The sequence below is a fragment of the Battus philenor genome, unplaced genomic scaffold, assembly GCF_028537555.1.
Source record: "Battus philenor isolate CCGP_79_NKW_IND1 unplaced genomic scaffold, ilBatPhil1.0.hap1 SCAF_19, whole genome shotgun sequence".
Lineage (NCBI taxonomy): Eukaryota > Metazoa > Arthropoda > Insecta > Lepidoptera > Papilionidae > Battus > Battus philenor.
Window position 1 is genome coordinate 10,103,593 of NW_027181681.1, and position 14,848 is coordinate 10,118,440.

General features: G+C 32.0%; 2 protein-coding genes across 2 annotated transcripts in view; one reads left to right on the top strand and one right to left on the bottom strand.

The window, feature by feature from the left end:
• Trpm (transient receptor potential cation channel, subfamily M) overlaps positions 1–14,848 on the bottom strand; it is a 268,334-nt gene that overhangs the window by 98,707 nt on the left and 154,779 nt on the right. The gene's annotated exons all lie outside the window — the stretch shown is intronic.
• LOC137921610 (allergen Tha p 1-like) overlaps positions 322–14,848 on the top strand; it is a 40,872-nt gene continuing 26,345 nt past the window's right edge. Inside the window, exon 1 of the mRNA XM_068764410.1 lies at positions 322–464. Within this exon, the coding sequence (XP_068620511.1) occupies positions 322–464 (143 nt within the window). The remainder of the gene's footprint in view (positions 465–14,848) is intronic.

Consider the following 14,848-nt stretch of genomic DNA (forward strand, 5'->3'; position numbering starts at 1 on the left):
TTGTAAAGTAATTGTAACATATATAAAATTTTAATATATAGTTTTTTTTTAACATGAGACACTGCAAAGAGGTAGGACGTTGCAGGCACTTAACCTAAAACCTTATTTAAGGTTGTGAAGCTCGAAGATTCTGTGAAGCGTCACTTTGGGACGCTACGAGCTACAATCACCGGATCGGGAGAACGCCGAGCTCTCAGAACGTTTCAACGTACGCTCCGAAGGCACCTGGACTAAGAACTCGATAATATCCGTTTAGGATTCCGACTCAAAGGCGATCGAAAGGATCACTCGTGCTTCTGTAAATCGGGCGTGGACCAGACCATGATCCACCCGGTAGCCGAATGCCCCGCTTTTGGAGGGCTTCGAGTCGACACCGATTGCCGGTTTGGGAAAAAGATTGAGGAGGCGACCATTGCCTCCATCATGATTGAAGAAGGAAGAGAATCCTTCCTCAAGTTCTGCAGGTTGGTGGAAAAAACTGTGATAAATAAAAATAAATAAGTAAAACAGGTAAGAAAATTGTGAACTGGAATTAATTATATTAAGAAAAATGAAAATGTAAGAAATAACAATACTGTAATAGTAATAAAGACTGTGATATATACAATAAGAACTGTGATATATGTATAGTAGGATAATGAAAATAAAATTTGTGATATTATAAATAGTAATTAGGCCTAACTGCAGTGATTGAGGATAGATGAAAGGTTTAAAGAGCTAAAGTAACAGAAAATAGATATACAGTAATAGCAATTTGGCAGTGGTAGCCTAGCGGCAGAGGATTGAGACTTGCGATCATAGGTCGCGGGTTTGATACCCGAGACTCAATGTTATATAAATTCACACTTTGTCCATTAATTATATCGAATCGCCACTGTTTACAATCAAGTTTCTATAGGACGGGCAGCGGTGTCTTTCTCGTATCAAAACACCACACAGCGTTCACCAACCCGCCTACCAAACGAAGCTATGATATTATATCCCTCCATAGCTATCTTTCGAGAAGGCCTGTCTTAATCTATTTAATCTTACTTCGTTGTCAAAAGGCATACAAATATAAAATACATATTGTAAATGTATAAACCTAAACTATAAGTTGGCTTAGACTTTTTAGTCATTTATAACGCTAATCATTTAAATACATTGGTTTCTGGTGTGTTTTCTGTATAAATAAATAAAACACGTAAAAGAGATTTAGTATCCAGAAAATTTAATAACATGGTCATTAAGATTATTACGTGAGATCTATTGGTATTGTTATTATGTTATAAGTGCACGGGGCTGCACCTTTGAAATAAAGCGTCCGGGGCGAGTAACTGGGCCAAACTTAATTAGTACGAAGTTCCATGTGTTTGTTAAATGCAATACCCGGTGCAGATGGGAAAATAAATTTTTTTGCGTAAATATTAAGGTAATTTTCTTCCGGTGCATTAAAATTTCTTATGTTATACTGTATACGTAAAACAAAATGTAAAATCACTTTTGCAAATCCACTGTCTAGACGGTCGCTGTTGCTGAATATCTTCTTTTTTTAAATAACGACATTCTTTTTTACGGCAATCAGTGAAATTAAAAAATCTCTCAGTTTTTAATTCAAAACAATTTTGAGTTGCAAAACTCTGAGTAACATCTTAGAGGGTTTGAATATTATTATCTAAATAAGATCAATCTTTATCTATGTATGTAAATATATATTTCCATACATGTACTGACTCATCACGATATTTCTGGAACCATAAGGTTCAGAGACTTGAAGTTTGTTAAAAATATTCCTCTTGATAAGTAAGATTTAGCTAAGAACGTGTTTTAACAATATTCTAACCGAAAGGTGGTTAAAATGGACTTTAGTTTAGTTTGCGAACCAGGCAGGGGACAGCTAATGACATATAAAACAATTGTAGTTATTTAATAAAACTATATTTACACTTAAAATATATACGAAATTAAATGTTTCGCTTACATACTTGTACACGTGTGAAGTACAATTATGAAAAGCTGTCTTTAACCAAATGGATTTTTGTACCTAAAAATACAAAGTACATTAGAGCAATTTTGAATATCTCGAAGCATCGTTACCCCCGCAACTCTATAACGGAGCAGGACTGTGATTGTAATTATTCCGTAAATTGTTTGCTCTGGCAGATGATTGGCAATTTGCCACGGAATGGACAATTTTCAACCTACGTTACTATCTTTTATTACCATAGTCTATGGTCTTTGATAGCAATTTTGCTATTTCAATTAAGCCGAAAAATTTAATACAATCTGCTCTGAAGCGTTTTAATTAGAAATATACATTATGTATACTACAGTAATTATTAGAAATTAAACATAGTTAAACATTACATTTTACGTAATGTAATGGATACTTTGCTTTCTTGAAATCTTACAATTAGATTAAGTAATTACTAATTATTTACAGAATATAAATATATGAAATACATTAAAAAGTTTTCACAAACAGAAACAGCATAAAATTATGATGTCTGTATTATTAATAAGCAATCTAAATTTAAAAATTCTCTTAACATTGACTTTTAAATACGTTATCATTAAAAGAAAGAAAAAACTCAACTAAATTATATTTTAAATAGATAATGCTGGATTCATAATTGTTAAAATAAAAATAAATGTAGTCTAGTTTTAAAATTGGTTTATATGTAATATTCATTATGAATATAAATTTATGAACTAAAACTATTATTAGCAAAAATGGCTGATGTTCGACAGGGTATTAAGGATCAGCACAGGTGCTGTGGTTGCCGGTCTTTGGTTTCCACTCCTGATCGTTTTAGCGTCCATCTACAAAGTGAAGATTGGTTGCAGGCCACTTCCGACTGGTTCTATTGGAAATCGTAGTAGACGTCTGACAGCTAAAATAATGACGATCATATCTTAATAAGTTGTGTAAAAAATACATTGTGTGTGTGAAGTGAAGCAATTTTTAAAATTGCTACAGCATTTATCAGAAAAATAGCCTGAGTAGGTTGTCTTTTCTTTTATAGACTCCGTTTTTGGGGGCCTCTCCCGTGTTCCCCCTACTATGTTTGAAGAAATGTTCTAATTTTATTCATATGTTCTCTTTTTTATCCTTCTCAATTTATCATATTCTTTCCTTCTGCCCTTTCACAATCTCTTTTTCATTTCTCTTTTATATCTATTTTCACACATCGCTTTCCTTCTCTCGTTCTTATTTTTATAATACAAATTATTACAGTATCACAGTTTGATTCATATTTAACTTTTTTCACCTTTTATTTTAATTTTAATTTCTAATAATAATTTTTTTCGAGTAAAACACTTTTTATTTCTTATCTTATTAACCTTATTTACGTACCTATTTTGCTTACAGGCATGACTTACCGTAAATCTAATCCTACCCTTTTCTTTTATCACTGAGTCTTGTTTTTATTTATCCTATCTATTTTTATTTACCTTTCTACAGAACTCTAGGAAACGGTGACCTATAAGGGTCGCCTATAAGGGTGGCAACATTTTATTTGTCTGTTCCCCTGCCCACTGTGATTCGAGATCAAGGTGGAAGTTTTTTTATAACATCTTTACCGGCGTCCTACGGTTGAAATGACAATAAAATATGATTTATGTGATAGAAATAAAATGTAGAAAAGTGTAAACTAAACACAACATAACACGACCACTCAAAACTGTTCGCAAAAAAAAACGTATTAAATAAGAAATATATATTATTAGCTGCTATGATCACAACATTAGACGTGTGCCTTAATTTATTAATCCGACGTATATACGTATACTGTGAACTCAGACATCGCAAAATAACGAGGTCAGACCACCCATTTGGCCACTAACAGCAGCCTATTCCGCAATATTCGGGCAACTCGACCTTTTCCCTTAAACTTTGGGGTATTTTATTTTATGTTGTTACCATAATAATATACCTAATTTATAACATTAATAAATATATTGACATATTGATATGGAGGTAAATCATTATAATTATCGATGAATGAATTTTATAATTGAAATATTTTTATTAAATATCTCAGAAGTGAGGTACGGAAACATATTTCCTGAAGGAAAGCATTCATTGCCGCCTTCCGTTAGATCTTGCTGCCACTGTGATCTGCTTTTTTATATGATAAAAATACTCTTTATTTTAATGGGAAAGTATTAAAATGGTTAATAAAACACTTTGATATCGTAAAAATTACCTTTATGTGAGATAAATTGAAAATTATTTTAAAAATTTTAACTTACTTTGTTTTTATAATAAAATAAGTACTTCTTTGCCGTCAGTCGACATTATCAATTTATTCAAGTCTTAAGTTTTTCCTATTTATCTAAATAATGTCTATAAGAAGTCACACATTGTCTGCGTCTTTATTGTATTCTTACTATATTAAGTTTATATGATATTGTACAGATTTATTAGGGGGACCGGAAAGTAATATCGCTTTCTTATGTTAAATTCACACGATTGCAGTTTTAACAAGCTTTTATTTGTAATCAACAACATATTCACCTTCGTTATCAACAACCTTTTGCCATCAAGTATACAAAATATCAATGCCGGAGCAGTAAAATGAATTGGTTTTTCTCTTCGACAGAAACGACATTACTTTCCGGTCCCCCGAATATAATATAGTTAATTTTTAAATAATAAATTTTAAAATTGATTTGTGGTAAAAATAACAATGCAAATAATATATATTGAAAAGAGAAATAAGAGATCCGTAGACGAACAAAAATTATTAACCTAGCCCATCGGATAGGCAAGTAGAAGGCAAAGAGCAAACTACATAAAGCGCAGAAAAGATGACCATAGGGGGCATAGGGTTCTCCAGAGCGCCTCATTCAGCCTATTCCGAAGACCATTCTAAGGTTGTCTATTCACCTTGTAGGTGAATGTCCTAAACTCCGCTACTTATCTGATTCGATCCAGAGAACCGCGAACATTTTCTAACTTAATAATTTGTTTCATTTATAAAATCGTTAGTCCAATATACACGGAATACGTTACTATGTCGTGTAGCTTTTCCTAAGCTTTACTTTTTTTTCTGACAGTCTACCGTATTCATTTATAAATTTAATGATAGATTTCATTATTCGTTTAATTATTGTCAAAAATGTTAATTGTAAAAACAGTCAACATTAATCTTAATAAACAAACTTTAATAAAATAATAATTCAATTGATACAAAATATACTTCATCGAAAATACACGCTTGAATACGTTATGTCCAGTAACAAATTAGTAGCGAAGACCATCTGAGCGAAGGGGAGTACCCTACATAACATAAAGGATGTATTTATATAGGTTATTGATACCCTCTTACTGTGGTTCTATTAACGAATGACTTGTTCGGGTTAAAGTCAGTCAGGAGTTGCCCTTATAAGCTATCAGATGAATATGGTATCTTAGTATGAATTAACTTTTTTTTTAATATATGACTTATACTGCATTTACAGATTTTGCAGGCGCCAGGAGGTATAACGCGAAGGACGCTTAGCATAAAATCTCCTTTAAGGTAGGAAGGTATCCCAGGGCAGCTTTGTTATGTATATTTTTTTACACTACTATTGCCTTCTTTTAGTGATTTCTTTGTTGTAGGTTTATATGACGTAGTATATTATATCTCATTCGCTCATTTAAAATAAACATCCACTTAGCATTATTGTACGCAAGAGAGATAATTTTATAAAATAAAAAAATATTTTTAAAAAAACGTTGACGCCGTGAAGTATTCTCAAAAACATTGAATCGACCCTGAAACGACAGCCAAGCGCACTGGAAATATATTTTTTATAACCCAAATAATATTTTAAAATAGAATTTTAAATTTCATTTCGAATAAATACTGCGCAGAAAATGTGGTGTTATTGGACAAATAGAATTTCGTGGTCGATGGAGTGCAATTTTTTTTAATGAAATTTATAACTTTATATTACGTTCATCCGAGCCATGCAGTGTAAGTGGGATAAATTTATAAATGAAAATATATTTTTTTATTCAGTAACAAAATATTTTTAACAGAAAACTTGTAGATATAGTTCAAAGTTTACTTGCTTTAATATAAGCCAACTAAAAAGAATATGGATAAAAAATATAACGTTTTAATATTTATTTTCACAAAACTTGTGGATATGCCTCAGACATATCTTTAGTAAGAGCCAAATAAATAGCAATTCTCATATAATGCATATGCCTGTTAACTTATCCTATACCTATCAATTGGCCATGAAATCAAGCTCTCTACCAAGAGCTCTCGTATATCCCCCCCTGTCTTGAGTTCACAGGGACAATTTTTTACTTAGTAACTTATTCTATGCACTCTATTATTATTTCTTCGTTCTTCTTTTGTCCGTCTCAATATCTTTCACTCATTCATCTTTTTCCTCACATTATCTGTTATTCCTTTTCTTTCTATTGCCTTTCATACTTCGCCTCTCTTCCTTCACCATATCCTCCTGGACTGGACATTGTAATTGTATGTACGTTTTTTTTTATTTTATATTATTCTTAAAACTTTTACATGTATCACAACATCTATCGCTTATTTCTTTATCACCGTCATTTTTCTTTACCTTATCCTACTATTGTTCTCTTTTAACACTTTAACTATTAGCTTCATGCAATGTTCCAGAAAGGTCTAACGGCTTTACCTTTCTATATTTTTTCATTCCAACGAAACTGGTACTCAGTTGATAGCGCGTCAAGGATGACTAACTTTATTATGATCACATCGGCCTCCTTTCACAGATATACAATAGAACTGGTAGGAAGCAGCAGGACTATATTAGAGCATATTTATACAAGGTCGTCTTGACATTGTGGCTGGACGTTCGACGTTTTGCTTGCTGTTCTGTGATCTCGATTCTATAATGATAAGGATCCAGCAACTGCCTGCTTTACGCGCTATATGGTCTGCCCAATGTCACTTCAACTTGATATTCCTCTTGGCTATGTCAATTACTTCCGTTCGTGCTCTACCGTACCTGGCTCGTTGAGTGATTATGCTTGCCAATAAACCCTGAAGTTGGTCAAGTTTTGCAGATTGATATTCTCATTTTGTATCTTCACCTTTAAATATAACAGAAATGTAACATAATGAAAAATTCGGCGGCGAATAGAAGGCGATGTATGTCCTGAATTTAAATTAAAGTTATACATTATAAGATAATGTAAAGGAAGGAGGAAGAGAGGATGTGGGATTGTGTGATGAATGGTATAAGAGAAATGAAGAAATGAAAATACTGACAAAATTATTTCGTAAGACAAGTCTCCATTATAGATAAAAGTATAAAATCGGTCAGGATTTATCGGTCATCAAATTACTTTTATTTTTTATTATTAAATGAATGATCGCTCTGAAATATGACCATTAATACATATTTTCCATTGGAATGCGAATAACTTAACAATTTAAAGTTTGTAGAGTCAGATAACATTTTATACATTTTGTCCGTGCACCATTATCTCTGGGTTACGTAATTGAACCTCAAAATGCCGTCGTCACACGCTGTGATTAACCACAAAATTCATCCCTGCAAACGCCACAGGTGTAACGGACCTCGTAAACCGCGCCATATCGCTCCCGCATATTCTGCCACGGATAATCTCATACTGGAAGCGCTATTTGCCTCTAAACAGATGAATTTACTAGAATCGGCGCATTAAAAAATACTTGATATTTTTTTGTATACGCTACGAGTAAATAAATGTCGTCGGTAGAAAAAAAATACTAAGACAAACTATCTGTCTTAATTATATGTGGTGTTTCTAGTCTTAGTGCGATTTACGTACGTTTAGGTTACGTTAAAAATATTTTTTCTAAATTTGTTATGCAAGTGGGCGACACTAATAGACTGGGTTTTAATCTTACTGTTTATCTTTGATAATTTAATGTACCCATGTTAATAATATAAATCGATATAATGTAATAACTAAAATAATTCGAAAAAGAAGAAAGAATTACGAAATTTAAAATTTCGAAATTAAAGTCATTAAAGAGCATTTGTAAGGAAACCTTAAAACTGTTATCAGAATTTTTAATAGAGGTCATAACTGGTTACAAGTTTCAATTTGTACATTCTGACCAAAATTAATACATTATTTATGGTAGATAAATATATTATGTAAATCTGTCTGTCAACTGATTACGAACTAGAATTGTACAATAGTTAATTATTACCATCATCATTATTTTTAATGTTACTGCGCTAGAATTTGTACCTAAATATTATGAAAAGCATCATAATGGATTATATGTATCATAGAACAACAGGTAATAACTTCGCTTCGTGGGTAATAAAAATGTTCCAATGTAACATTATACATGTTATTAATAAACGTATACAAATATAAAAGTTTAGTAATTAATTACCAAAAATATTTTATTAATATAAATGAAAATAAAATAACAAGAAATTTATTTTCTTATTTAGTAATTTTTTAGTTCCATGTACGACCCGGAGTCGACCTATTTAAACCGAGCACGGACCCATTTGTCATGTTAATGCTAAAGACTATGTCAAAAGGGTAAATTTATATTAAAAATATAATGATAAATATTTAGTGATTAATGAAATGTATTATATGACACAAAGCAAAATGTTATAAAAAATTTAAGTTTTATATAAACACAGACTTGCGTTCGCAGTTCGCGGATTCGATTCTTGAGATACAATCTAGTATCACTTTGTACTTTAATTAATTCAGAATTGCCACTTCTCAAAAAAGAAGTTTCTAGAAAATGGGCAGAAGTATCCTCTATGGTACGCAGTACCACACTGCGATCGCTAACCCGTCTGCCAAACGTGGCGGAATAGTACATCACCTAATGGACTTCTTTAGGGGAGGAGTCGAAATAATAATGTTGTTGATTTTTTATAATAGATGGCAGCACAGTAAACATTTAATCATGACCGAAGTTACCGTGGAATTTTATGTGACTCTTTCAAGTGACCTTTTATAATGTTAGAATAATAGGTTTCTATTGTATAAACCTCATAATATCGGAATAGGTGTTGGTTTATTGTTTATTAGCATTTTTACCTCAAAGAACCTTCTACGCGCCTTAAGGAAATATGAAAAAGAGCCTTATTGGGCGTGCGTCATCGAGATTTACGCTTAACAAAATTTTTGGCGACATATTTTTATTCGTAAAGGATAATTGGTTATAGGTGTAAAATATTTAAAAGTTTGAATATATAATATAGCTTATTTGATAGATGGCTTATTAAACGTATATATAATATATGTTTACGAATAATATAATTAATTAACATGCAGAGTGCATTCTCCTTGCATACAGAGCACATAAATGTATAAGCGACTGCGTGGAAGGTGGAAGTGGTCACTGCAAAAAAGAATCGATGCCGGAAGAGCCTGATTTGATGGAAACTAGAATCAGAACGAACTCCCCCTTAATGGTGGTAAATACATCGAAATGTTTTGGTCATATTTCCCTAAAAACCTATTAGATGGCCACTAAGTCACATAGACGTAGTACTGATTGAATATAGTCTTGTTTTTTTTAAAACCACTGTGTATGAGTGTAATAAAAATGAAAAATTATGTATAAAAAATTGTGTTTCTGTTTTCCTGGACTTTGAAGAGTAGCACTATCGTAATCTGCTATTGACATCCTTCATTTTAAAGCTCCGAAGATTCACTTTGGTCACTTTTATAATATCCTTGATACAATAGTAAATAACACATTATATATATATATACATATATATGTAGATATATCTATATCTATATATATATATATATATATATACATATACATATATATGTATATATATATATAGATATATATATTACATTCCCAAACTTCATTTTCTTAAAAATACAACTCATTTTAAATGGATTTTAAATGAGTTTTTGTTTAAACTTCTTAAATTTATTACAAACTATAATGCTTTTACGTTGGCTTTTAACGAATTAAAAACTAGAGAGAAAAAAATAGAAATTGTCGGAAATGTAAATGATTAAAATTTTAAGAAATGTGGCGAGGGATGAGAGGCAATGCGTAAATGTAATGTAAATAATGAAAGAGAAAAGAAAGAAAGAAATTGTGAAGGATGAGAGAGAGACAGTGAAAATAGAAAGGTTTATATCGCATTACTAAAAATAAGATGGAGAAACGACAGGCCCCTAATAACGAGAGCCATTAAAAAAATTCTGTACCTTAAACAATAGAGTGCCACACCTTAAATTCAAAATGACCACGCATCCTACAAAGTTACATCGAAGTATATTGTTTTTAATTACCCGTACACAGTTGCGGACAAAATAAACACTAACTACATGAAGCCTAACTAGCTTATCTTTAATTCTAGTACTAACCTGAAGTTAAATAATTATATAGTAAAGCTTAATAAAAATGAGTTTCAAAATGGATCTTAAAAGGAAATCAAATGTTGTAGTTGAATTTTAAATATTAAAATTAAATATCTAATGGAATCAGGCGTTACCTTGCGGAAGTCCATCCTAAGAAAGGAAAGAACCAATATTTAGACACTTTTTTTCACGATATGCAGTGGTAGTCGTGCAACAAAGTGCACTGCCCGCTAGCCCACTGATATATGCTGCGACAAACAATGCGAATCACACAAATGCCACCTCCAAATCATTCAACACGTGTTTCACTCCTCCACGGGGCATCTTCAAGAGTTATGTGATTAGTGTATTAATCGGTGTAAACATCGTTGGTCCTTTTCTTAATTAAAATTAAAAATCACAGTTTCTAAGCAGCTTAGATTACACAATTGAACGCTAGCAGAATCCTTTTTAAGATGTAAATCTCGACTTGAAAATAGATTCAATTTAGCTTTGTTAATTAACACTGTTAATAAACCATAACGTTAAGGCGATTATATTATAGCATTTTCTAAAACAAAGCTATTTAAAAATGATGACCATATATTATACATTTTTTTTAATTGCTTTGTTTTTTTTTTTCTTTGAGATGGTTATAGAATCTGACAAGTTTTGTAAAACACTAATACAAAAGAAATGACACACAGCCACAGGATATAAATAGCTTTTTACAAACTAATGATTGCTATTGCAACGATTAGCTGTTCTTTTATATACCATAAAAGTAAAATTATAGTAAGAGACTTCTTCTTTTTTAATCGTTGCCGTAGTTTAACTCAATTTCTTATTATTTTTTATTTTGTTTTATTCAATATCTACAAACTGTAAATAAACACCTTTATTGTTATTGTGATTTTTTAAAATTAATTGTGACTTATTTGTCAAGTTACATAAACAATAAAACATTTATTTATTTAACCTAAGCAAAGACTCGCATAAACTAAAAATCGGAAGCTAAATTGAATGCAAAATGTTTCTAAAATACACTTCCTAAACATAACATGTTGCCGGGCTATTTGTGAAACTTCATCAGTTAACTTGAGTAGTCTTGTTAAACAACAGCAATTATTTCATATGCAATGAAAAGTGGTTATAATTTATTAATACTTTTGCTATGATATTAAGGAAAATAAAGATACGAAAAGGTTTTAAAAATTTAATGGTACTTGTGTTAAAGTTGGAGGTCAATATTCATGAAATTAGAGAGACACCATCTCTTACTTGCGTTGTGATCCTCATTGCTGAGGGCTGTGACCTCCACCGATTACTCTCTCCTTGACGAACCTGCGTTATCAGTTGAGATTGACGAAGCATGGCATAGTGAACTTTATTGTCTAAAGTGGTACAGATTTGATTTGTCCATCTCATTGGGCTTATTTCTCATCATCTTTTATCTTCGAACTTGGCTGTAACGACAATGAAAATGTGACCAAAATACTCAAGGATTCTCCATAGACTTTAGAGATGAAAGCCTCGTTGTTGTTTTAAGTACCTTGGGTGTCGAGGCGTTCATTCGCTTTGCAGTCCAGGGGATGCGCAGAATTTTCTTCTTGCATCACATCTCGAAAGCATCCACGGGTCATTAAATTTCAGCGGCCATGTATAGGGCGACATATGAAACCCAGTTCTGCACGAATCTCTGCTTCCTTATTGTTAAAATGTTCTATAGCGTATATTAAACTTTTAACAACACTTTTAATAATAGCGCCATCTATACCCATCAATATTAAACAAAAGAAAAACTAATCGATACAAGGAATAGCCTTTCCCCAAAGACCGTCACGGTGACCGGCGTTGACGCTATCTGTATACAAAGACTTCCTGCGACCTTGATTATCTTGTTGGTCCATCTAATGGCAGGCGCGTCTATTAGCTCGTGATTTCTACTCAAAAACCTTCAGGACTAACGGTCGTCGGTCGACTTCACGAGCAATGTGCCCGGCCACTTCGAACATGCAACTTTCTTTTATATTGCTTAAGAAAGTTGGATTATCAACCGCATTTGGCAGACTAGATACGAGAGCTCGGCTCAAGGTCGATATACCATAGGACTCTTTTCGAAAATCACCGACATAAACAAACTGCGAAAACTCATCAAGACATCTTTCTATCTCACACAACTACTAAGCGGGCACGGGTACTGCAAGCAGTCCCTACACCGTTTGAAAATAATCGATAACGAGACTTGCCCATGTGACGATTCCACTGTACAGATTTCATCACTTAGTCAGACACTGCTCCCGATTCGAATCCAAAAGACGTAGCTACGTGACCTTATGTGAAAACCTCAATATACCTCCGTTTAACTTATGAGACCTCCTGAAGAAAAATCTACAGCAGAATCTTTTGATGAGTTGACCCGGCACATTGTCCTAAACCTCAAAGCATTTAACAGTCTGTAGCTATTGGGCAACGACTTAAAATAAAATAATGTACCAACTAATATACAATTGAGTAAAACTTCCAAATTGTTTTGTTAATATGTATAAATTTTAGCTGTATTAACCCATAAGAGAAAAATGTGTAAGAAAAATTGTGAATAATTATACAACGCTATCGTGCCTCGCAGCTGGGAGAAGAAATATCCGTATCAAATAGCGGCAATCTCCCAACTGCCTGCGTTTAGTAAAAGCGAAAAAAAATATGGTAAAAAAAAACACTAGCGATACAAATTAAAATTAATAAAAAGTATGAAGATGGTATCTAATTTTTACTACCTCCAATTACTATATACAAACAGAATATGCTTCACGAGCAAAATGACTTTGGTAACAAACCTATCATCGCAACCACAACAAAGATATCATTTATCATTCATAACCAACTTGACGTATGCGATGCCATCATTTACAACTTGAAATTAATAATAGTTTCAATCACACAATACAACCTGCATACTACACATTTACATATACATTGTGTATAGCCTTTGTCTCTAAACCATTCACGTGTACAGGCTCTAATGGGGTGAATGTATAGCCTATTTCCTGTCAATTAATGTTTAATACACCTGTATAAAATAGATAGTTTCAGAAAAAAATAAATAAAGTTATGATAGTAAAGCAAGCAAAAGCTATTTCGATATTCATATTATAAAATATTACTTTTAAGCCACTTAGTGTTTTTAAAATTTTACAAATATGGAACTTTATTATTTGGAAAGTTTTGGGTACCGCTAGTGATGTAGGAAAAACGGTGCTGTATCTGGCGACACTCGATTACCAGTGCGTTTTGGCCTCGCGTACTGCGAACATTTTTTTAAAGGCCACGCATCACAGTACAGTTTATTTTATTTGTAAAATAGTTCTATCAATATACACGTTTGTGTTTTCTTATTTAGTCATATTACATATTAAATTAACTTCAAATGCCAGAAGACTATATTTTTACGTATCCTAATACTAAAAAGCTACACCAAAAACTGTTTCAAAAATTTAATCAATTTAATTTTTTTGTTTAAAAAATGAAATAATTTAAATAAAAAATATTTCACCAAATTTCTGAAGGGATCGAAAAAAGTGGTAAATATGTGATGTTGGAGAAATGGTTTTATAAGTCAATTTTAAAATACCTATGTCAGCTTTATCGACTTCGTCATTCATAAAGATATCTATGGAGGTTACACCATAATCGCCACGCTTGGCAGGCTTGGTGATCACATTATAGTATTATAGTACACAGAGGAAGCTACTGCTCACTCCTGGAAACAAGTTTGTGAGGGGTGGCTTGAACATTTAATGCACAAAGTGTAAATTATTTAAGACTGTATCACGGAATCGAACCCGCGACCCACCATCGCAAGTCTCGGTCCTCTTGTAACAAAGTTTCGGAGAATCTTTTTATATTCGAATAACATCTTCACAACTTCTTAAGAGATCGTCGTTATTTATCCTCAAAAAATATTTATAGATATATGCAAAGTCTCAGCATTTAATTTTTAACAATCTCTTTATAACGCGGTCTCGTCTACATTCGTCTTGTTTAGATATAAGAGTAAAAATTGTAAGTGAATTTATAGCTCATTCGTCAACGAAAATCTTAAAAGCTTTTAAACCCATTTCTAATTACTCCGCATAAAGTGAAATTACTGTGAAATATATTAGACTAGCTGTGAACGTCGTCCGTGTGAAATTTACAAAAAAAAAGAAAAATAAGTTTAATTAGTTTTAATTTTTCATCAGCTATCTGCCATCTGCCATTTCAGAGACTAGCAGGAACAAGCAGACAGATGAAAATTAAAAACAATGTAATTTCGGTATATATTTAAAGAACATATCATAATCGGTTATTTTAATTCTACAATCAGATACTCCAAATTTATTTATTTGTATTTTTTCTATTTGATTAAAATTTTGTTATATTTATTAAAAATTAAATGCGATAGACCAAATAACTTCTGGTAGTACAAAATCTGCATAGACGTAAATAATTCAATTTAATATGAAGTATTCCGAATTTTTAATCGCTTTTTTATTTTCTTAT